The 23,911-nt window shown below is 46.0% G+C and overlaps 1 protein-coding gene across 3 annotated transcripts; it reads right to left on the reverse strand.

The window, feature by feature from the left end:
- Positions 1-732: 732 nt before the first annotated feature.
- Positions 733-23,554, reverse strand: LOC307229949 (1-phosphatidylinositol 4,5-bisphosphate phosphodiesterase gamma-1-like). 3 transcript variants are annotated; one of them, XM_080000082.1, is made up of 32 exons: positions 22,576-23,554; positions 18,566-18,715; positions 18,240-18,333; positions 17,109-17,156; positions 14,861-14,945; positions 14,231-14,311; positions 14,009-14,043; positions 13,464-13,524; positions 13,299-13,394; positions 13,040-13,158; positions 11,996-12,081; positions 11,796-11,916; positions 11,523-11,691; positions 11,027-11,146; positions 10,450-10,557; positions 10,102-10,286; positions 9,045-9,245; positions 8,766-8,885; positions 8,300-8,483; positions 8,072-8,149; positions 7,863-7,966; positions 7,638-7,734; positions 7,475-7,541; positions 7,026-7,192; positions 6,517-6,613; positions 5,179-5,403; positions 4,507-4,652; positions 4,282-4,396; positions 3,057-3,218; positions 2,634-2,722; positions 2,315-2,499; positions 733-2,181 (listed from the first exon to the last, which is right to left on the reverse strand). In XM_080000082.1, the coding sequence occupies exons 1-32, from the start codon at positions 22,841-22,843 to the stop codon at positions 2,121-2,123; spliced, it is 3,924 nt and encodes a 1,307-aa protein (XP_079856208.1). In that variant the 5' UTR covers positions 22,844-23,554; the 3' UTR covers positions 733-2,120. The 3 variants fall into 3 exon arrangements, with proteins under 3 accessions (XP_079856208.1, XP_079856207.1, XP_079856209.1); XM_080000081.1 differs by having other exon boundaries at positions 13,464-13,536; XM_080000083.1 differs by lacking the exon at positions 22,576-23,554 and having other exon boundaries at positions 13,464-13,536; positions 18,317-18,333; positions 18,566-18,656.
- Between the last annotated feature and the right edge of the window lie 357 nt (positions 23,555-23,911).

The following is a 23,911-nucleotide window of genomic DNA, read 5'->3' on the forward strand; positions in this document are numbered from 1 at the left end:
AAATTCACTGGAGGGAAAGTGAGTCAATAACTGTTTGGAAATGTCCGCCTGCTCCATCTCAGTTAGGGTTTTCCACAAGGTTAATGGTTACCCGGGGGGGAACATCAACATATTCATCTAACTATGCAAGGCCGGTTCTGGGGGGACACCAAGTTTCCACCGTTCACCCCAAATTGGTAAAATGACAGGCATTTTATTTTGTCCACAAATACCACGTCGAATATGTTTTAGGAATATCTGATTGGTTGGTTTGACCATAGAACAGATGGAGAAGCAACAAGATCAGTAGATGCCGTCACTTCATGACTGTACGCAGGAACTAGCTGCTCATCGCGGGGTACAGGGTGTTTTCCTCGTTGCCTGCTTGACATTTTGGCCGATACAACACAAGATATTGTGAGGTTTGGCGGCATTAACTAGACTGGACTGAATCGGGGAGACACAGTTCCGTTGGCAGCCAAAGCCCGGTTCTATTATTCCCTGCCGAGCAGCTCACAACCGCTTTTGGTGTGGAGGTGTTCTTTTCTGCACATTTCCCCGAATAAGATGGACTGATGCAAATTACACAACACAACACAACTGGACCTCCCAGAAACCCCCCCCCCCCACACACACACAGGTACACACAGCATTACAATTATTTAAACATACTCCCCCCCCCAAAAAAAAAAGAAATGGAAAATTGATTGATATGTGCAGTCGAAGTAAAGAAAAATGGATAAGAAACAGAGGCAGGTTTACATGAAAGCGCTTTATTAAATGGCAACTTGCACAGGATTTGTCATTGCAGAATAATAATACTGGACAATTAGCATAGAGAGAATTACAACTCGAATCAAACCTCCTAGTACACGTGGGCAGGGCCAAGAGGGCGACCATTGCATAGAAGTCCCTGCCCAATGTGTGTGTGTGTGTGTGTGTGTGTGTGTGTGTGTGTGTGTGTGTGTGTGTGTGTGTGTGTGTGTGTGTGTGTGTGTGGCAGAGAGGAGAAGAGAAGGTTGGGTCCAAAGAGAGGTTCACATACATTATTATTTACTACATAACATTTAGTCAGTCTTTTATTATGTTCTTTCAACTATAATAATACGAGGATCTACGCCTGTATGATAAATAAAGCAATTATACAGTTATAAAACAGTTATATACAATGTATAATTAGACATGAGAGTGAAGAAGCTACAGAGAGAGGAGATAAAAAACAAATAGGAAAGACGGGGTGGGGGGGTATTTAATAAGCCATGCAGCGTGTACATTACAAGCTGCTTTGAGCAGATCAAGGACCAGTTGTGCCAACTTCCCTTTGATTGGAACCAACGGGAACTGATCCGGGGTGTGTGGGTCCGACGTGATAGCCCTTGTTTGTCATGTGTGTGTCTGAACACACCTGAGGCCCGTTTATTTATTTTTATTTTATTTTTTTTCGGGTGACACACGGAGAAGCGTAACTTTCCTTCCCTCCCTCTGTGAAGGTAGCGTATTAAGAGCCCTTTGCTGTGTTAAAATACCTTGCAGGCGTGGTTAAAAGACGTGGTCTTGACAGTGAGGAGTAGACTTTAGTCTTCTTCCCGCTTTCTCTTCTGGAATACTTTAAACCCATTTTATGAGTCGTATTCCCCTGATTTTTTTTTGTTTGTTTTGCTTGTTTGGTTATTTTTTTTAGCCTCGCCAAAAGCTGATTCCTCCTCCTCCAAAGCCTCGGGGGTCCTTTTAAAGACCCTCCATTCCAGTCGTTCATAACAAGTACTCAAATTGAGACGCCGAGGCGTGTGGCGTGCGTACTTACATTCCTCCCTATAGCTCAACTTGTATCGAAGGCACAGATATTATATTTCATTTTTGCAAAGTGTGCTTCTTTGTGTTTCCCTTTTTAACATCCAGACAGATGTATATATATCTCTGTGCACATAACCTGAGTTATTTTCGCCCTTTTCCTGTTTTTTTTTTGTTTTTTTATAAACTTCATGATTGTTTTTATAGCTTTAATTCTTTTGTCCATGAGATGCTTCGACAAGAGATATTTTTTTCTACAATTCTTATATGTTATTTCATAAGTGCCTTCAGCATGTTTCTTCCAGTTATTTTGTGTGCTGATGGGTTGCGCCCTCTAGTGGACAGAGGTGTTAACTGCGCTTTGCAGCCAGCTGCTGCCTCAGCTTCTCTCTCCTCTTCTTTTCCACCAACCTGAGCGAGTTGGAAAAAGGCAAACGGTTTAATCTGAATGGTTGTGCCGTTGTGCGTGTTTTTTTTCAATACGTAAGAGACACAAGCAGATTCTCCAGGCGCGTTTTTCTCTTCCATGTCTGCGATCCGGTACCTGCGGTTGCGAGCCTCCACCAGCTCGCTGAGCTGGTCCTGCGCCGCCCGGAGCTCCTCCAGACTCTGCTGGTAGCTGAGGTCCGCCGAGCCCGACCGCTCCAGCACCGACACCTGGTTGGACAGCTCGCTGGTCCGGTCGCGCAGACGCTGGATGGACGTGTACAGGTTCTCGTCATCCTCCTCCTGCACGGCGGGAGGATAGCGGAGGTTCCAAAACGTGAGGTGCCATAACGTGAGGTGCCTCGCAACGCATCAGCAACAATCGCAATAGCAGTGACAAAAAGCGGCCCATCTCATTGCTAAAAAGAGCTCCCTACCTTTGCGTTGACGATCTCAATGTGGACGAGAAGGGAAGCCAACTCCAACTCTTCACTGTAACTGTTCTTCAGAGGCACACTCCTGTAGCCTGGTGACATTAAGTATGGACAAAGTGAAAATGAATAAAAATAGAAATACTAAAACTATCAGAAAACGTGTACAAATAAGCCTCGGCACCTCCATCCATCTTACATAAACACATACAGTATACACTGTATCCAAGGCAAAATAACACTGTACAGGGCTATTGAGCAGAGCCAATAAAAATATTAGCTTTGTCACAAAAAAATTATCGGAATATCCAACACTATTTATATTTGTGTGTAAATATAATATAAATATATTAAATTTTGCCAGAAACTGACATCTGAACATCAAATAATACTTAGATCTGTAACTACAACTTTAACTTTGCCACATACCTGTTCTGAGTGAGCGTACAGGGTACGTGGCCTGTGCCAGGAAGTTGGGGTCACTGAACATGTCCTCGTCGTAGATGGTGAAGCGCAGGAAGGAGAAGGACGGGTTGTGGATGTCGAACACAAACTGCTTCTGCACCCACACGGGGTTCAAACCGTTATCAGCTGCAGAGAGATAGAGAGAGAGAATTTTATGCCACTAAACCATACATTTAATGGCTCAGTGCTGCTCAAGTGATTCCCCTGTATCAACAGTGGTCCGTGGACGTCTACTGGTTTCAAAAGAACGTGAAAAATATTGTAAATATGAGTGTAATCTTGTGACGTCTGCGATTAAAATGACTCAAATGACAGTGTTGAAATAAGTTATGGGCGGTATTGAAATGAGAAAGTACCTGGGTAAAGGTAAAAAAACATGTTTTTATTGTAACACAGTGTCTGCCGGTGTCAATATAAAATGACGGATCTTAAATCGGCAAAGTAGAGAGAAAATAGAAGAAACATGATCTTATTGTTGGTGTTATTATATTAGTCTCATATTATAAATGTATAATCACTCGCTTACACAAAACATGTCTCATTTATACAAAGTGTGTATGTGTTTCATTCACATATGTGACCCACCGCAGATTTTAGGTACTTTTGGTGCCGTTTCACTTTTTTTTTTTTTCATGTAATTTGATAGTGGAGAATCAGAACAGCTTCAAAACAAGGTGTCACTTGTGCGAATCAAGCAGATATTTTTAAAGCTATGGTTTGTTAATGACAAGTGTGTGGCAAACTGTTGCGGTCGCTTTAAAGGAAACGATCGATCGACATTCGCACTGTTCAGCGTCTCGGTAAATTTCCCCATGTAATCTAACGGGAATATTTAAATCCACGGTTTAAAATTTATCTACTCTTTATAAATCAAACTCGGTTTTGAAAATACGTTCAGAGACAAAAAAAACCCAAAAAGGAACACAAATCTGGAAAAATCTAATTTTCCTTCAAGAAAGGTTTTTTCGACTTATTTGGCTGCTCCGGGTGATTTTAGAAATGCTCGACAATGCAGGTTCTGCTGCGGTGGGTCACATATTGAAACTTGTGAGGGGGGAATTTCAAGGCAGATAGATCATAAATAGGATCCTGTCCTGTAATAAGGACAATAACGATCGTGCCGGTGTGATCCCAGTGCATCTACGCTAAGATGTCTACATGAAGGAGCTGGGATGGAGGCGGCTCTCACCCACAACGTCCGTTTTGCTCTTGTAGCTGTCGTAGTCGGCGCCGCAGATCTCCACCTCGACAAACGGACAAACGATACTGCGACCGGGCTTGGGCAGATGACGAGCTCCCAGCACCTGAGGCAGATGGTGTGATAAGGACACATGCCGTTAATGTTCTCTGAATGCAAAAACAAAAAACATCAAGAGTGTTGTTAGGTTTTGTCGAGCGGACTGGTGAGCCCCACCTGCAGCTGGATGGTGATGGGCTCCACGTGCAGCGTGTCCTTGTCAAAGGGGTCGAAGGTGTCGTCCCTCATGACATCAGGCTGCGGCACAAAGCCGCTGCCTCCTCCCAGCAGGAACAAGGCCTGGTTCAGCTGCATGGGCTTATCTGCGCAAACACACACACACACACACACACACACACACACACACACACACACTTTATTAGGATGATTTTTTTTGCGCCATTTTGTCTATCAGTCATTCTAACTCACACAATTGACCTTAGACTAACACCTGAACCTAGATAGATAGATGGACAGATGGACAAACAGACAAACAGACAGACAGAAACTTTATTTATCTCCAGAGGGAAATTTAGGTGTCAAAGAACCTCACATCCAAACAATAGGCAATAAAATTAGTAGTAAAAACAAACAAACTAAAAAAACGAGTAAAAACTAAAAAATAGAAGAGTTGTCCATATACAATAAACATACAAATTAACATTAAATATAAATAGATAAATAAATGAGAAATTAGGAAAAAAAAATAGAAATCAACAATAAAAAAAATATATATATATATATATATATATATATATATAAATAATAACTTGAAAAATCAACCCTTTTTTCACAATTTGATATGTAGAATTTGATAATTCAATTTCGATTTTCGTTTTTTTAACTGACCCGGGGTCTGGAAGTTGAGGGCCACAAGCTGGGAGCCGCAGAGCCACATGGGCAGGGGGTCATAGTTGGAGGAGTCCAGCCTCTGTCCACGGGGGTAAACCCTGGACAGCTGCCGGCGGTTGTAGCGGAGGAAGCGCTTCCCTCTTCCCCGCGTGGCAAACTTTTCCGCCTTGGTCTCTGGGAAGGAGGACATGTCCCTGTAGCACGCCCGCTCCGTCCCGATCTCTGAAGAGGAGAGAGAGGGAGGGTGGGAGGAAGGGAGGGAGAAAGGGGGCAAAGGTCAACAGCCACGACATTAAACCAGGAATAACTTTGTATAGTACATTACGTGAGTAGTTCCATTTGAGTGTGTTTTAAACTTCACTCCAATAAATGAAATCAAACATTTTTTTTTTTTACTCCAATATACTTACTTGTAACACCTGTATAAACTATTGATTTAGACTAAAGACTTCTAGACTTAAGACTTTTTTATAATTCAAGCAATGCAATGCAAATCAATTTGCTAAATAAAAGTCGATTTTAAGTTGAAGTATGCCAATAGTAAAAGGAAACCATTAGGCTACGCAAAACTGGACCCTCAACACTATTTATTTAGTCAATAGAGTTTCATGCTTTAAGGTTGGAAAAATGCAAGGGATTTTAAATAAGTGCATTTCATTTCAGAATTTACGTTTTTTTCAAAATTAAAAAATATATATTTTTATCAGGATTTTATATACTGTTTGAGGACATTTATGTCCTGTTTTCTGCGCATATTTTGCCTCCCTCCATCCTAATATGTTTATATTTTTTATATCCTATGTTACTACTTAGTGTAGGATTTGAGTAAATGTAACACAAGGTGACACTAGGATTTTTTTTTATCATTTTATCATTTCTCAGCACTCAAATACATTGAAATTTGTCCTCTGCATTTGACCAATCCTACGAGCACCAACAGGAGTATTATCCCCTAACATACATGCCTATGGATGGTGGGAGGAAACCCACGCAAACTCCACACAGAACGGACCGGGAACAGCTGGGGTTTTAACCCAGGACCTCATTGCTGTGAGGCAACAGCGCTATCACTGAGCCACCGCGCTGCCAACATTTTATCCTTTGGCTTCGTAAGATAAAATAACACTTTATTGATCCCTGTAGAGAAATTCTGATAAAATCTTCCCTGAGAGCGATGGGATTTGAACCCACGCCCCCCCCCCAAAGCGACCAGGGCCTTAATCCAGCACCTCAGACTTCTCGGCCACGCCACCACTGAGTTGAAACAACACCCTGATGAAACAATGCATTTACAAACCAAGACCGGGGCAGAAAACAAGACATTGGGATTCTTACTCTCCTCGTTGAAAGGCACAGGTCTACAGTATACCACCAGCTCGGAAAGCTCCACAGCGATCTTCTTCCGTCTTTCCATCTGCTTTTCCTCCTGCATCTGTTAACAATAAAGATAACATCTGTTAACAAATAGTCAATCAAAAAAATCAAAACAGCCCCTTAAAAAATAATAAAAAATAAAACGTGGAGCGGTGACCAATCACTCCTGTTTAATAATATTTATTATAATTCAAATCTTAAATTCTTGGTAAATAATCATCACACAACCCCCCCAGTTTAAACAAAACAATGTTATGGATTACCACTTTAACTCCAAATGAGAGAGTAATTTCTTACACAAAAATCAATAGAAATTAAATACTAGACTTTATCAACCAACCGAAAAAAATCCCTCTGATAATCCCTTTCTGAGCCGAGTAAACTGTTACTGTTATGTTGTGCTCGACCCATTTTTTTGATAGATTTCTCTGTTTTATAAGAGTGTCAGAAGCCCTTGGTAAGTCACTTACCCGAGCGTCGGCGTTCTGCGCAGCCTCTCGAATCTTGCCGACCCAGCCGCCCAGGTCCTCCAGGGTGTCAGCCGCCACGTCCAGCGACTGGGCGGGGTGAGAGGACAGCTGCTGGGAGTGGACCGTGAACACAAAGGGCCTGGAACTCTTCCCATCCTTCAAAACCACTGGATGGACGGAGCGAATACACGGATGGATAGATGGATAGATGGACGGATGGATGGATGGATGGATGAATGGAGGGGTGGGTGGGTGGATGGATGGATGGATGGATGGATGGATGGACGGATGGATGGAGGGATGGGTGGGTGGATGGATGGATGGATGGATGGATGGACGGATGGATGGATAGAGGGATGGGTGGGTGGATGGATGGATGGACAGATGGGTGTGTGTTCAATCACAGTTGCATTTGGAGATAACAGATTAAAACTGCTTTCGGAACTCACCAACATGGCAGGTGGGAACGTCGATGAAGCCCTTCAGGAAGGTTCCCAGAGGGCTGTTCTCTGTGGCCTGGACCACGACAGGTGAAATCCATCAATGAGAAAATCATTATTGTTATAATTATTATTAATAATAATAATTGTCCAGATCTGTTTCTTAACTCACCGTCTCATCCGGCTCTCTGGTGGGAGAACTGGGAACCTCCTCCACGTAATTGGCAGGGAACCAGAGCTGCTTCTTGCCTCCGTAGTCCCCTCGCCACCTAGACATCGGGAGGAAAAACACGGGCGTGTGCAGGTAAGAAACACACATTGCTCATCTCCCAAGGCTCAAGATGGATAAATCGAATGTTGTTGACACACGGAAACCAACCACGGCAGCCACACTCACCAGCCTCCCTCCTGCTTTTCCACGTTGACGATGAGCGCCTGCTTGGGGAAACACAGCTCGTCCTCCCTCTGCGCCCGGTAGTCGTACAGGGCCTTGACCATGCACTAGGAGCAGGGAGAGAAGAGCAAACAATGACCAAAACATAAATTAAACACCGGCGATGTCAACGCCAAGTCGATTGCGTCGCGTTTTTGGAAAGTCTCGCTTACCCGAGCCGTGGGCATCTTGTTGGCCTCCACATAGAAGTGCGGGGTGCGCACTTCGTACAGCGCCCCATAGTCAAGCTCCTGGAAAAGTTAACAGGAGCACAGTTCATTTCCACTTGTATTTTGATTCCACCTATGTGTGTTTCTTTTTTCTTTCTAGCCGAATGGGTGGATCGGACAACAAAGGGTTTTGCCCCCCGAGGAAAGGTCTCCGGCCCCGCCCTGTCTAACCGTGGTGCCCATGCGATCCAGGGTGTCCTCGTTGATGGGGTAGCGGAGCCTCATCTTGCGGTACAGAGGGTGCTTCTCGTAGTAGCTGACCAGGTCCACCAGGCTCTCAAACTCGGCCGAGCTGCCGAGCATGAAGAGACGCCCCTCCTGCTGGATGCGACAGTGCTTGATCTTCCCCTCCGCCCTGAAGGTGGAGGGGGAGAGAGAGAGAGAGAGAGAGAGAGAGAGAGAGAGAGCAAGACGGACAAAAACAAACATGGATCGTGAAAAAATCATTATCATTAATATTTTATTTTACAAAACCCGACATCAATCTAGTTTAAATATGGATATAGGATATAAAAAGCTGACTCCTTTAGTGTTTCTGTTGTTTTTTGTCCATTATTTACTTTTTTGGAGATACTTTTTCTAAAAAGTGAATGCATCAGACACAGGTATCTCTTACGACCGTGTCGACGTGCTTCACCTGAAGGAGATGGCGAAGGAGTTGGGTTCACTTCGCTTCCGCACCAGAAAGGCTCCGTCTCTGGGAACGCGCATGAGCATGTGTTCGGCTTGAACCCGCGATAGGCTGGAATGGAACCACCTGGAAAACCGGAGAGGCAGAGTCACACGCCCGGCCTCGTTTCGGGCGTTTAATCAACACGACAACTCTCCAATGTATCTATCGGTGTTCTATCTGCATGTATGTCCGTCTGTTCCTTTGTTCGAACGTCCCTCTCTCTCTCTCCAGCGTCAAACTCACTCTCTGCTCTCGTGCGCGTTGGGCTGCGGCACGGGGCTCCCGAGCCGCATCTCGAACTCGTTGCAGCGCAGCGGCGTGTCTCTGTAGTGGCAGATGAGGCGGTACAGGCTGTCGAACACCAGGTTGTCCGTCAGGTAGAAGCGGGTGGAGCCTGACTCCTGGCGAGAGTGGATCCGGCAGTGCTGGACCCGCCCGGAGCGCCTGGACGGGGCGGACGGAGGGAACAGCGGGTGTTATTGAGCAGGGGTCAAAGGTTCAGCCCGTTTTTTGAGATTCGGTTCGTGATGAGTGACTCGGTAAAAAGAGTTATTCGATTCAGACCAACTCTTTGTGTCTTTGATTCAGGTGGTGAAATTTACGGTGAGCAAGGGCCGACTTTTTTGAGTGATGAACGAAAGTCAGAAGAGTCTGCGTTGTGAATGGAGTTCATGTCAAATTTGTCAAAAAAAAAAATATTCAGGCAGAAGAATGAAAACCGTGAATCCTAGAAAATATTTGAGCCTAATTCTCTTTAAAAAAATCTATTTTGGCAGAGAAATGCAAATTGTGAATCACCATAATAATTGATTGTCTAAAATGACTTATTCCGGTCCAATTCAGTATAAATTATGCCAAATGCCTGTCATTTAAAAGATCTGTTCACTATGAACGAATCGTTTGCTAGTCTTGCATCACTACTATGGAGCCATACGTAACACCCAGACCAAAAGTGCCAATAACACAGAGGCTGTAGTTTAAAACACATATGCTACCAAGTTTGTACCAAAACTTAACATTCAATAAAAGTTAATTACTCTCAACTGGTCCTGCATCGAAAGTCGAAAGTAATTTTCCTCTTCTCGCTGATGGTATCTCTGCTTGGGCAATCATGATGATGGCATTTTAGGTGACGATTAATTGTCATGCAAATAATTTAAATTTATAATTCAAACGTCTATTTTTGTTTGTTATGCCACATTGTCCTCATTACATAAGCTTATCATCATGTGATAAGACATTTATTCAGATTGCAGAAGAGGAAACTCAACCCATGGAAATGCCCCTAATTGCTACTGACCAGAAGGAGAGGGTGTAGTCCCCCACGAAGGTCTCACTCTCTCGCACCAGGAAGGTCCCGTCCTTCGCTCCGCCCTCGCAGTATTCCTGAAGGAGCTTCTCCGCCACCTGCCGCCCGTCCCGCCCTCCACCCAGCTTCCCGTGGAACCAGCGCTCAGCACAGTGCTGCTCGTTGTTGTTGCACTCCTGGGAACGAGGGAGAGGAGGAGGAGGAGGAGGAGGAGGAGGAGGAGGAGGAGGAGGAGGCGGAGAAGAGATGGGGGAGAAGAGAAGGGGGAGTTTTGACGTGACACATAGCGTTTTCCCGCTCGGCTACAACCCTGAATGTCATGTCCCTCGGCGCCAATACCTCTTTTCCTTCTTCCTCCTCCTCCTCCTCAGACGTCTGATAGCGGGATGTCTCCTCGGAGTAGTAGATCTTATTGCTGGTCAGCACAAAGTAGTGCGGTGTCCATGTCTGTCTCACACACCCGCAGGCAGGCACGCACGCACGCACGCACGCACGCACGCACGCACGCACGCACGCACGCACGCACGCACGCACGCACGCACGCACGCACGCACGCACGCACGCACGCACGCACGCACGCACGCACGCACGCACGCACGCACGCACACACACACACACACACACACACACACACACACACACACACACACACACACACACACACACACACACACACACACACACACACACACGCACGCAACACACAGAAAATAACTGATGGATTTCTTTCGACTATTTAATCTTGCTTTTCTATGAACATTATTAAACATAATTATTTTATATGAACAGAAAAAAGAGATTATTGCTGCCCCCCAATGCCCCCCCCCCTCCTTATGGGCGGCCCTGTCATCACACTAAGCACAGAAACTGCAAATATCTCTTTTTGTTTCTGGAATTTGCTCTCCTGCACACTCACGTGATCGATGGGGTCCTCCAGGTAGAGGATGCCATTCCTCAGTGAGTTGCTGATGTCATTCTCGGAGTAGCTGGCTGAGGTCACCTCTTCGTACAGGGTGCCCTCCACCAGCTTCTTGTGCTGAGAGATGTGTTAAAAAAAATGCCAAATATTAAAGTCCTGAACACTTTCCTGCGGGAAGCGGGGTTTGCGAGGTGAGTGTACAAATAATCTAAATAGAAATAGAGAAAGCTTTCAAAATGTGTCCCTTTCTGTGTGTCTATTTTCCTAAAATACGACTCGATTTTTCCATTCAGTATTCTGAATAATCCCAAGAAGACCCCATTCTCTGCTTCCACACTTTTCCCTTTGGGATTTCTGCCTAAACCCTCAAACATCCCATTTGAGGGTTTAGGGCTGAAGTTCAGGGGGTTGCATCAAACTGTCCTTTGTCCTTTGTAGACTGAAACTGTGATAAAGGATAATACAAAAAAACTGGACCTGAGCCTCGACTGACCTTGATGAGGATCTTCCTGCGGAGCTGGTGCGGCGACGGCAGCTCCTCCGCGTTGCTGTCCACGGGCTTGGTGAGCAAAAGGTCTCCGAACACCTTCCTAAAGTGGGTGGCCATGTTCCTCTGCTGGACCACGCTGCAGTGGTCCTCGATGGACAGGACCACGGGATACCTGCAAAACAGGAGAGGAGAAGGGTCACACACGCACACACGCACACACACAGACACACACCAACAGTTAAAGTCGGGCAGAGTGGAAGTGGACAGCAGACTCACTCTGAGGTGACGAAGGCATGCTCCTTGATGGTGTAGAGCACGTCCAGGAATTTGATCTTGGAGGTGAGGGTGTGGCCGTGGTAGATGATGGGCAGGTCGTCCGGTCCATCCCAGCAGTCAACTGTCATTAAAATAACCAGAATATGGTATAAAAAACGAGTCTCCTCAGGAGCAAGGATCCAGTCTGGTGTGGGACTTACGTTCGATGCAGCGGCAGCCCATCCTCAGGCAGCGGGCGTAGGCTTCCAGAGACGACTCACTGGAGAACTGGTCCCCCGTCAGGTACCTGGTGAAGGGATAAGGGGTGGAGATACACAAGGGCAAAGACAGAGGGATGGGCTCCCTATGAGAAGTTTAAAGGCACTTCATGAGAGTCAAAATTCAGAATTTGCAATTGGAAACATTGGGTCTCATCACACACACACACACACACACACACACACACACACACACACACACACACACACACACACACACACACACACACACACACACACACACACACACACACACACACACACACACACACACACACACACACACTACCAGCACCTGCTTTGAACACATCCCCAGCACCCTCCTGGTTACATCCCTCTCCTTTCCTCCCTCGTTTTCCCTCATTTACTTATAACTATGACAGGCAGAGGCCACGTGTCCAATTGTTGTTCCAGTTTTCCTGGACCTAATTAACTCTGTTTTAGTCATTCCCTGATTTTCCAGCTGAAGGAGGACATCTTAACAGCCTCCTAAATCTATGTCAAAATTCCAGAAAGTATACAAATATGTACAGTACTACTCTCTCTACTAGTCTACTACTCTGCAGGGGTCTTTAATGTGTTCCTTCTTAGGCTAGGAAGGCTTGAGGAAATGCGCCCTGTTCGATTTAGCGACTTTAGCTCTCAAACAATGACCAGAAACCAGTGACTGGACATTTTTCATACTTCAAAATTCAAAAAAACGATTAAAGAAACTGACTTCAAATGTTTTGCATTTTACTGTACATATACAGGTATATACTAGTATAAACATTATGGTACGGTATAAATCCACACTACATTTAAATGATGTGATTTTAGCGTTGATGTTTCCTGTGCCTCGCCCAGTCAACCAGTACAGCAACAGACTAATGATGCATGAAGACCACAGCGCCTGGATCATTGTTATTCTACCCTGTGGAATCATCCATTAAATGAGAGATAAATAGAGACTGAGAGAGCGAGAGACGGGGAGGGAGAGCAACCTACGTGTTATGCGAGGAGGAGATCCAGTACTGGGACAGAGGTTGTTTCATGTCTTCGGGGACCACGGCGGAAGGTCGGGGGTCACACACGGAGTTCTCTTTAGAGAACAGGAATGTCAGGAACTTAAAAAAAAAAAAAGAAAGAAAGAAAAACATATCAGATGTTAAGTGTGAAGGAGGAGCACGTATTGTGTGTGTGTGTGTGTGTGTGTGTGTGTGTGTGTGTGTGTGTGTGTGTGTGTGTGTGTGTGTAGGTTTATCACCTCGTCCAGTTGCAGCATGGGCTCGGGCTGGGCTCCGCCGCGCAGATACCCCATGAGAAACTCTCTGACACGACCCACGTCGGACGCCCACGACTCCTGAGATTTAAAAAAAGGATGTTAATAACGTTACAAAAAAATCCTAATAGCGAAAGAGTCCACCAGTACCTTCTGGTCCATCTGTAGGAACTTTTGGAAGTCGTAAAGGGAGATCTGGCATAGTTCTGGTCTGTCAACGTTCCTAAAAAGACAATATGTTATTATAATATTATATATACGTATATATATACATACATAATATTTTATTACTGATTTTGAATAAATAGTGAAGGAGCTACAGATCATCCACGTGAACAGCCTATAGCTTTAAAGTGAACTATCACAAATACAGTATAGATTCATATTCACATTTCATATTTTACTGCTAATGGGGAGATTAGAGTGTGGCTACTTACAATAAGTGGGCACCCCGACCACGAATGAGTTATTTAAATGGAAATGAATATTAGGAGTCAATGAGACAAGGTGGGAGGGGAAAATAAAGGCACTGCAAATAAAGCAATTATATGGCTTTAAAATGACAAAATAAATTTGCCATTTTCGAAATCTGTTAAAAGCATGTTTAAAACAAGAGGTAAGTGGGAAGATTAGGAACAAGGGCTGAGGGAGGAAAAGGGGGGAAGGAAAGAGGGGGGAGAGGAGGTGGGACTCACCGCAGGGGGAAGGAGAGTTCCAGCTGCTCAATAATCTGGGAGGAGAGAGGGGAGGGAGCGGGGGAGGCACAGGGAGGTGGGAGAAGCATAAACAATACACACGTCACCTAGCCGGTGTGTGTGTGTGTGTGTGTGTGTGTGTGTGTGTGTGTGTGTGTGTGTGTGCGTGCGTGTGCGCGCGTGTGTGTGTGTGTATGGGCAAACTACGCAATGCATACTCACACTCCTCTGTGCGTCGAACATCAGTGTTCTGTAGAGCTGTGCAAAGTTGGGGTACGAGAGGTCGTTCCTGGCCTCTACTTCCTGCGCAGACAGGAAGAGAGAAAGAAAGCATCATCAACTTCAACCGAATGAATCTGACTCAGTCTCACAAAGGGGGATGTACTGGTTTGCTCGGTAACTTTAAACCTGGGTAGTTTAATAATATACTGTAATTATCATATATGATAGAATTTATCCAATAATATATTTAAACAATGATATATTGCAGGATATACAACTTATTTTAAAAAGTATAACATATTTTCATAACCACAAATTCTTTAGCAGAATATTTAAATATATATCTGTATAATCTGCACCTTAAAACAAGTTGGGCATTTATTCCCAGAAATCCTCTCTTGCCAATTATGATTTATTAATATTCTTTATTCTTTGGCACTACACTCGTTCTACTAAATTGACAGAGAATTGTTACATGGGAATGCATTTGAGATTGGAACTTTTTGGTTCAAAATAAAGAAAAAAGAAAAAAGATATATATTTTTATATATGTCCAAATTTTTTTTCCCCCAAGTTTGAAAAAACCCAGCTTTGAACTTAACTTGTCGGTTGTTTTACTTGTAGTCTCACCTGTAGCTTGTCTTTGAGGAAGCGCATGTTCGGGACTCGGAAGTTGATCTGAGGCAGCAGTGTTTTCACATCCTTGACTGTGATGCTGGAGGAGGAAAAGAAACAGGAAGTAGCGCTGGGGGCAGTTCGCGAACAATTCGTTCCTCTTGACCGAATCTTTTAAGTGAACGAAATGAACGGAATCCTCCACCCAAAACCATGTGACGGTTTGAGTCTACGCCTTCTGCCAAGAGCTACTTTGAGGACGAATTGGTGATCGATCCTAGAGATCTGGCAGAAATAGTTCAGAACTGCTTCCTACACTTCTTTTAGTTTTTCCATTCGTTCATTGATTCCCTCTTTAGTTATTTTAGTGAAGATGCTGTTATTTCAAACCGTACTGTGCAGACGTTACACATGCATGATCCCACCTACATTTGGCAACACTGACATCGAAGCCGATGTAAAATCTTTGTCAGGTTAAATTGTTGATTCAAATATTTTTATTTTCGAGAGTTTAGATTTCAATGCTATATTGATTCAAAACGGCACGCAAGACTTAATTGTCAAATACGGGACGATGACGTATTTTACGTGAGGGTGATAACCTTAGTTTTCCCTTCGATCGCTTTATAGAATATGAATAACTCGTCACCGCTGATAGAGGATATTTTTTTAAATTCACTTTGAACTGCGCCAAATGGATTTCTATGCCATGGGATTTATGTTAGGCTGTGTGGGTTCAGTGGAGTCACTAGTGGGTCGCGGACCGGGTGACACCATCAGAGGGGGTGACACCACTTTGTGTCCCAGAAAGGCATCAAAACACCCACCACGAACAGGAAGACGCTGAAGGACAGAGGTCCATTACTGGTCCCTTAATGTGATACAAAGGTAGTCGTTTAGAACGCAATGTGGTCATCTGAGCTGAAAAAGAGCCTTTAAGTCTCAAAATCAACGTCGAGGGTCCGGTTGGTGCTCTTCTGCCCAGCAGATGGCGCTGTAAGGCTTAAGATAACGCTGCTGCTCAGGTTCCACTTCTCCACACTCAAGGGCAATGGGGGGAAAATGTTCTGCGTGGTTTTCATTGTTTAGGCTCAACAGGAATGGCTGGTGAGCAGGGGACAGTCCTCCTGCTGGAGGCGGAAGAGGGGGGCGAGTCTGAACAAGGCTGAGAACACAGAGTGTTCTTTACCTTTATATTTCTGCCCCGTCCTCTTAGGGCCGCGGTTCCCAAACCTTTTTGCCAGAGAGACACCCTAATCAAATCTTATTCAATTGGACACCCCCCTGAATGAAAAAGACGCAGCGCGCTTTTTTTTGTATTGCCATTTTTGTCTGAATTGGTTCTGTTTCCATGGTGGAGAGAGTGTGGTTTTCAGGGTCATACAGTATATTAGAACATATAGTTAAGGATTCTGTTACAATTCATATATGTAACAACACTTTTTGAAGCAATACTTGAGTTTTATGTCTGTGACCCCCCCCCCACGGTGGCCGTGCACCTCAGGTTGGGAACCCCTGCCCGAAGGCTCGTACAGCTGACCTCACTTATATCCTCATCGTTTGTTTTCCTCCTCGGCTGAATGTTTCCTTGAGCCTGATGTCTTTTAGCTCTGATTTTCTTTCCCTTTTTCGGGGGGAAATGCCACATGGGCAATCACTTTCCTGATTAACAAAACACATACGCGCACACACATACGTGCACGCACGCACGCACGCACGCACGCACACACACACACACACACACACACACACACACACACACACACACACACACACACACACACACACACACACACACACACACACACACACACACACACACACACACACACACACACACAGCATCAATCACTGCTGATGGAATAAACAAGGAAATGAGAGAGGAAAGCAAACAGAAGAATCCAGCCATGGATGCTACAAGTCATGTCCCTACAGGAAGAACATACACCTCAGCAGGGGGTGTCTGGGACCTCTACCGTGAGAGGACCTGGTCTCTCACCCCCCCCCACCTTTCCCTCCTCACTTCTATTTCCATAACCAGCCGGAAGTTGCCCTCTCCCGCCCCATTGCATCACTTCCTGCTCCTTATCAGACGGTGGCAGGCTGTTTGTGTTGGAGTTGCTTCCACCCGAATAGAAGCCTGTCCGGGTGTGAGAGCATGCACGTCTGGGAGTCAAAGCCGGAGAGATAACAGACATAGATCTGGTCACGTCCCAATGCCTTGTTTCTACCTGCTGCGACAGGGTGTTGACATGGCGCTCACCTGCCCTCATGACTCCTGTCCATGACTTCAAACTGCTTCCTCAGCCACCTGCGGAGAGGTGAAAGAAAAGAGTTGAACAAAAGTTGAGGAAAGGCAGAGAAGGTTCCCTCAAAAAAAAAAGTTCCCTCAAAAGCTGTGTTGGATTATTTGTCAGAGGGGCTGTTTCGTTTTTCAAGGGCTGTTTCTGCATCCGGATTGAAATGGTGGATTTACGATTTAAAAAAAAAAAAAAAAAAAGGCTTAGTTTAGTTTACAAACAGACATTTTGATTTCCGACGAGGGTTTATAAACGGATATTCTGCATATAATGTTGAAACCACAACTAAATTTTTCTTCTCCATATCCTCACACACACTCACACTCCTCCCTGTCCTCTTCCACACGCCGTGCCAAGCCAGGATCTACCTCCGCAGAGATTCAGCCGCAGTAAACATTTTCATCCTAAAACAAATATTTGCACCGCATTTCCCCACCACCATCTTTTTTACTGATCTGGTGTGGTACTTTTTCACATCTTTTAAGGTGGAAATGGTCGAGTATAGGGAAACAAAATGACCTCACACACAGACCTGATTATTTTGTTCAACCTTCCCTGTGACTTTAATTTATTTCGTAACATTCATTACATTTGTATTTCAAAAATAAGCTTTGGCTCTTACAGGGGAAGGAAAAAAATATCCTCACATCAGTCACACAGCACAAAGTAATGTATGACCACCTCACAACTAGTTTATTACTTGTAAAGAGGGAATACAACAAGCGTATAATAACAGAAATACCTTTGTAGGCATTGTCCAATGTTTATTTGATCTATTTTTATGAATGTTTATTATATCCATTTGCTTCAAAACAATTAGCAAAACACCCAAACTGACAACGTTGCCAGGGAGAAATCACAAAATACAAATTGTATTTATTCATTTGTTTGTTTATTTGTTAGTTTGTTTATCCATCCATCCATTATCCATGCATCTATCCATTCCCTTAACCCACTTTAACCACTTTAATAGTTGTTCTAATGTATTACCATTGATATGAATTAATTCAATGAAGCGCCGAATCTTTGAGGTATTATTTGCCATGTGGTCAACCACGTGTGCAGTAAAAAGAACCCTGCACATTCTGGCACACCTGTCCGTCTGCTGCGGCGCTGGCGCTCTCTGCGTGTCCATCATCAGCCAGTTCAGCCCAGAGATCCACATGCTCACCTCCTCCTCGCTGAACGCTGAGACACACATGAAGCACGGACCCACAGTCAACAAAAAGCATCAAGCCACTGAGCCGACAGCACACTGAAATCTGATAAATTGGACTATAAAAATATATAAATTGGATTATACACTTTAGAGCTGTATTACAAGGTGATAGCTATTTCAGGGGCACTGCGGTAACTTCTCTTTATGTGCCTGCAAGAGTGTTTATGACAGAGGACGGGAAATCATAACCAACACACTGACCGGCCACACTGAGGGTCTTCAAGCGGAACTCCAGGCCGTACAGGACGATGAAGCAGTGGGCGGGGTCCAGTTTTCTCGCCTCCTCTGGATAGCGTTCAAAATCCCGGGAGCCCTTACCCGGCCGGAGCTCCCGGATCTCCCGTATGTCAACTGGGGGAGGACAAGAGGGATAGTGTTGTGTGAGCGCAAAATATGCGCAACATAAATTACGCCAGAGCATCTCGCTCACATTACAGCCTCTCTGCCAAAATACTGAAATGTCTCTATTTGTGTGAGTGTGTCTGTGTAGATGTCAGCAGCAAGAACACACATGCACACGCGCGCACACACACACACGCACGCACACACACAAGCACACACGCCCACACACACACCCACACACACACACACACACACACACACACACACACACACACACACACACACACACCAAAACTCCTGCACTGAGTCTCAACAGACTGCGGCGAGGCTAAGTCGGGGAACTGACCACGCAGCGTGATGTAAACTCTGGACTCAAACAGTGACATGGTGTGAGCTTGCCACACAGTCGACACGCCCTCAAGGAAAACTCACTCTTGTTTACTTTCTAAGCAGATGTCTCAAGCAAATATACAAAAACATATATGGACGGAACTGGCGGTTGAAAGCCTATAGCCCTGGCGTGGCCTCACGTGGCTGAAATTGAACTTCACATTTATTTTTCTACAGCCTACAGTATACTACAGCCTAAAGCTCTAACTGAAACTCTAACCCTAACCTAAACCTAACCCTAACCCTAACCCTAAACCCCTTCAACCATACTCGGCCCAATCAGCTAAACTGAGACGAGATTATCAAGCAAGCCAGACAACTATCTTTTATTTAACACATTAAGTAAATACAGATCATGACTCCAACGAGCAGATAAAAGATCTGAGAAGCGTAGTCCAAGACCTAATGCTCCTCAGTCGGCCTAATCCAGCTGCCCGCTGTTGTTTGGGAGCCGAAAAGAGAAGCACAAGTCTGGTCTCAATCTGAGTCTGCAACATGTGGAGATGACAGGGAGCAGGGGGTTGGCATGAGATTAAGAGAGAGCTACAGTATATTACCCTCAGATGGAAACGTGTCCGTACTTTTTTGCTGGCAGCGGGTTTTGGTGCTAGCCACAGTCTACACACACACACACACACACACACACACACACACACACACACACACACACACACACACACACACACACACACACACAGACTGAAACTCAGATCACTCACTCTCACATATGAGCCGTCAACGACTTGCTCTGCAATAGGAACTGTTTCCATTCCGCATCTCTGTGACCCTGTACTTTGCACGCTTGGTCCGGTACAAATGAAAGCGGCGTTGGGACTTGGAAGTGGAGGTGACTCAACATCCTCACAAAGCAATATTAAAAATACCCAACCGAAACCAACCTCTTTTTTTTTTTTTTGTTCCACTCTTTATTGCTTCCCGTCATTTAGTCTGAACGAAGGACAATATCGCTACCCCGCGCTTCTCTGGCCTTGACCGTGCCCGTCCTCACACCTTCTGCCGTGAGACAAGAGAGCACGGACGGGACAAGATGCGGGTGCGCGTAGGTATCAAGGCTCCTCCCCTGCCGAATCCTTTTATCGCGGTCCAGGCGGTTTTCGTTGTTTGTGATAATAGGAGTGCTTATAAACGGGATAAACGGGAGTGCTTTGGACGGAAAGTCTAAATGTAAACTTAGAGGAACACCAAGGCGGAGGAGGACTGGTTGGAGATACATCAGAGATACAAAGAGAATTAACACAGTACAGACCTAATTCATACCGAGTTTACTATGGCTCCAATACGGTATAATATGTCACCGTATGACTTCAGTGAGGTCAAAGGTTCATGCATCTGGCCCCGTTGGGCATGACATGGTACTTCTTCTGAATTTTCCCAATGCTGTTGTGTGCCCTCAAAGTTATGCAGACAGCTGAGCAGAACGGATAGCCGTTGATAATTACAGAACACTTCTCACGCTTTAAAACAAATTGCTCCTGTACGGCCCATGACATTACTATATGCCAGATGTCTGGCTTTAATTTGTGCAGTTTTTTATAATAAGAAGCCACCGAGGGGTACGGTCATGATAAAAAAAAAGTCCCATAAAATCAAATGGGATGCTGATTGTTGTCGATTGCAGGGATCCACGACCGTGCGTCTATAAACATTCTTGCCTCCATTGCTTTTCCTGTGAAGGACGCCGGTCCTTTGTTTCCCTGAGCTCTGTCCTTCAATCTGAAGCAGGAAGTAAGATGTTCCCTGATAACCTGCCCCTTCCTGTACCTCAGGATTCAAAATATTCACCGCTCATCTCGACGAATAACCCGTGTATGTGAATAGCAATGTAACGTATGAGGTGAAGCTCCTTTATTATGAAACAAACAGCAAGAAAAATGTACAAGGCCATAAAAAAACAAAGAAGGAAAATTAGTAAAAAAAAGAAAGGGGGGGGGGGTTGTCAGACATACATGACTGTTAGTCAGACGTGACAAGAGAGAGCCGCTGCAAAAGGTGAACTGCTCTTAAGAGCAAGAGCAAAATAAAGTGTGAGAATAGCAGCGGAAGAGGAAATAAAATGGGAGTCTGGGGAGGGAGTGAGGTGAGACAGAACAGAGTCAAACAGCTGCTGGAGATAAAGTGAAAAGCAGAAGAGGAGAGCTGCATGGCGGCTGGGGACCCACTGAGTTCTTGGAATATATAACGCTGGGGTTCTCCAAAGGGGGGCAGCGTGTAAATGTTGGTCTAACAGTTTCTGTGAGTGTGAAAGTCATGTGGTGGTCTTCTTGGGTGTTATTGTGTGTGTGTGTGTGTGTGTGTGTGTGTGTGTGTGTGTTTTCTTTTACGTGATTGGACTGTATCGGTGAGTTTGCACACACTCCAGATAAGCACGGTTCGCTCCTTTGCTCCTTTGGATTAGCTGAGATACGGTTTATGTGTTTTATGATGGCAAATAAATTATTAACAAGGCTCTTAAGCCAAGGCTTAGCCGTGTAGAGAGGCTATAAAAGACGCCACATACTCTACTGTAACGTTTTACTGGGAGGTGGATTACTGGAGAGCGAAGAGAAAACCGACAAAGTGAGATAAGATGTGAACAAGTGTCTATTACACAGGCTCAGGGCTGGAACAAAGCACATCCCAGAATCGCAATCCAGACAAGTTTTTTCCAAGAACTAAAGAAATCTAGTGTGAAACACACAAGCGCCTGTCTAAATGGGCCCTGAAAAGACCCCTTTCACTCGGGAAACAGTTAACCCCCGGGATGCTCCTCCCTATTAACAGCCGGGAATTGGCCTCCGCCAAGGCCACTAACACCAGCAGCCCAGACAATGGCATCCACGCCCCGGCGAGAACCAGGCCTCACCAAGACAATGTAACGGCACAACTGGCCACTAAGTAAGCCACCGCCGCTTGACACGGCTCCAGCTTTCTTCCCCTCGGTCCTCCCGGCCTGCAGCCAGTCAGCACGTCGGGTAGACAGGATGCTTACGGCTGGGCGGGGAGGACCGGACCTCTAACGTGGTCGGCCAATCCGTCTGGAGAGCTACTGGGACACGGAGGAAGCAAGGGGTCACGATCCTTCTGTCTGCAGAGATGACCGGACCGCGAAGGATAGGAAGGGGTGGGTGAGGGTGGCGCGACCCCCAACTCACAGCACAGGGTGAGGGGAGAGGCGACGATGTGAGTAGGGCTCCAAATGCGGTGGCACTCCAATCCATTCATAACAAAGGAAATCAATACACACAAAGTAGACAGGCACACAAAGACAGCCATAGAGTCTTCGGTTTCACATGCACAAAGACAGGACACCGATGTCTGTCAGATTATTTGCGGTCAGCATTCAGGTAAACGTCAAATCAACACCACTCTGTAAACAGGGCGACGCGCATGGGACCGTCAGTGGATGGAAGGTTATTCCATGTCGTAGGCCTACGCTGATCCCCCCCGGACGACTGACTTCCCATTCACTCCATACTCACTCTCTCCTTCTATCTTGTCTGGGTTCCGACTCCACACGATCTGCCGTGTGTCCTGCCTAATCTGGAACGTTCTCCTCTCCGGCCGCTGGGACTTCTTCTGGTAGAAGACGGTCATCACGGTGCCCATCTCCAGGCTGTGCAGGACGCGGGGCCCGGCCTCCGTCCAGTCCAGCATCCGGGAGACCGTGGCGGGTCCGGGGCTCCCGGTGCCATTGGTGGCCTCCTCCGCAAAGCCATTGAGGCTCCCGCTGAACCTTGCGGCACACATTTTCACAGCATTCCTGGAGATGATAGGAATGAGATGATGTTTTTGTTTTTTGGGGTTTTTTTTGCCAGGGGTGGCAGTGGCCTTTGAATCACCTATCCAATGCACTCAAGGGCTCAGATTATCCAACGTGTCCGTGTCTTGTCGGTGCAGCAAAAGCTCTGACTCTCTTGGACAGTGCAACCAAACCCTCCCATGGCACATCGAAATAGAAAGCAAAACACGTCAGTCTGCAGTCATAAATCTTAAAAACATGTCTTGAGATGTGAATTATTTTTCCAGTCTTGTGGGGTTGGGGGTGGGGGGGGGGGGGGGTCGGGGGTGTGGTGGTGGTGGGGTTGGGGGTGGGGGTGTTTTCCTCAGTTATCCTTTCCAGATGTTTCTGGCAGCACACCAGCAGCCAGGATCCACTTGGACCGGAGTCGGTCTTCTCATCACCACCGGATTAAAGATTTGAACATCCCATCCTTGGCCACGTCCATTCGGTCCGAATACGTCCTAGATGGCGTCGCGAGGTAGAAAAAAAAAAACAAAACCAAAAAAAACAACAAAATCCCCTTATTCCCGCGTGGAAACCCAAGTCAGCGGAGTGCGTGCGGCGGAGCGGCCAGTACCGGCCGCGGTGCGAGCCGTGCGCTCTCCCCTCGGTCGGTGCATTCCGCTCCACCTCACACACTCAGGCGCACACGTCTCCGGGGACGCGCCGTTCGGGGTCCTCGGAATCAAAAAGGCGAATGATACTAGAGGCGCGTGGGTGGATCCACGCGCGAACGTCCGATCCCTCCCCCCCCCCCCCCGCCCTCCCCCCCGCGGCGGCGGCGGATCTCGGCTCGGATTCCGCTCGCGTCCCCTCTCGCTCGAACGCCGGAGGTGACTCGGGAGGAAATTGGGGCGAGCAGACCGGAAAAGCAGGAGCAGATTTTTTCTCTCCCTCCCTCTCGTCTATGCCTCGGATGGATGAGGGGAGCGGAGGGAGCCGCGACTCGGAGAAGGAGAGGGGGACGGGAGGGGGACGGGTCACCAGCGCCCTCTTCCGGCAGCAGAGAGCGGTGCAGCTGGAATGATACCGCT

This window comes from Zeus faber, assembly GCF_960531495.2.
Source record: "Zeus faber genome assembly, chromosome: 1".
Taxonomy (NCBI): Eukaryota; Metazoa; Chordata; class Actinopteri; order Zeiformes; family Zeidae; genus Zeus; species Zeus faber.

Bases quoted from the DNA above. Each gene is read 5' to 3' on its own strand.
- LOC307229949 (XM_080000081.1), bottom strand. From the start codon at position 22,843: ATGTGTGCCGCAAGGTTCAGCGGGAGCCTCAATGGCTTTGCGGAGGAG. The intron at 11,692-11,795 runs GTGAGTCTGCTG...CCTGTTTTGCAG, and splicing joins CATGCCTTCGTCACCTCAGA to GTATCCCGTGGTCCTGTCCA. The intron at 3,219-4,281 runs GTGAGAGCCGCC...ATCTCTCTGCAG, and splicing joins GAGCAAAACGGACGTTGTGG to CTGATAACGGTTTGAACCCC.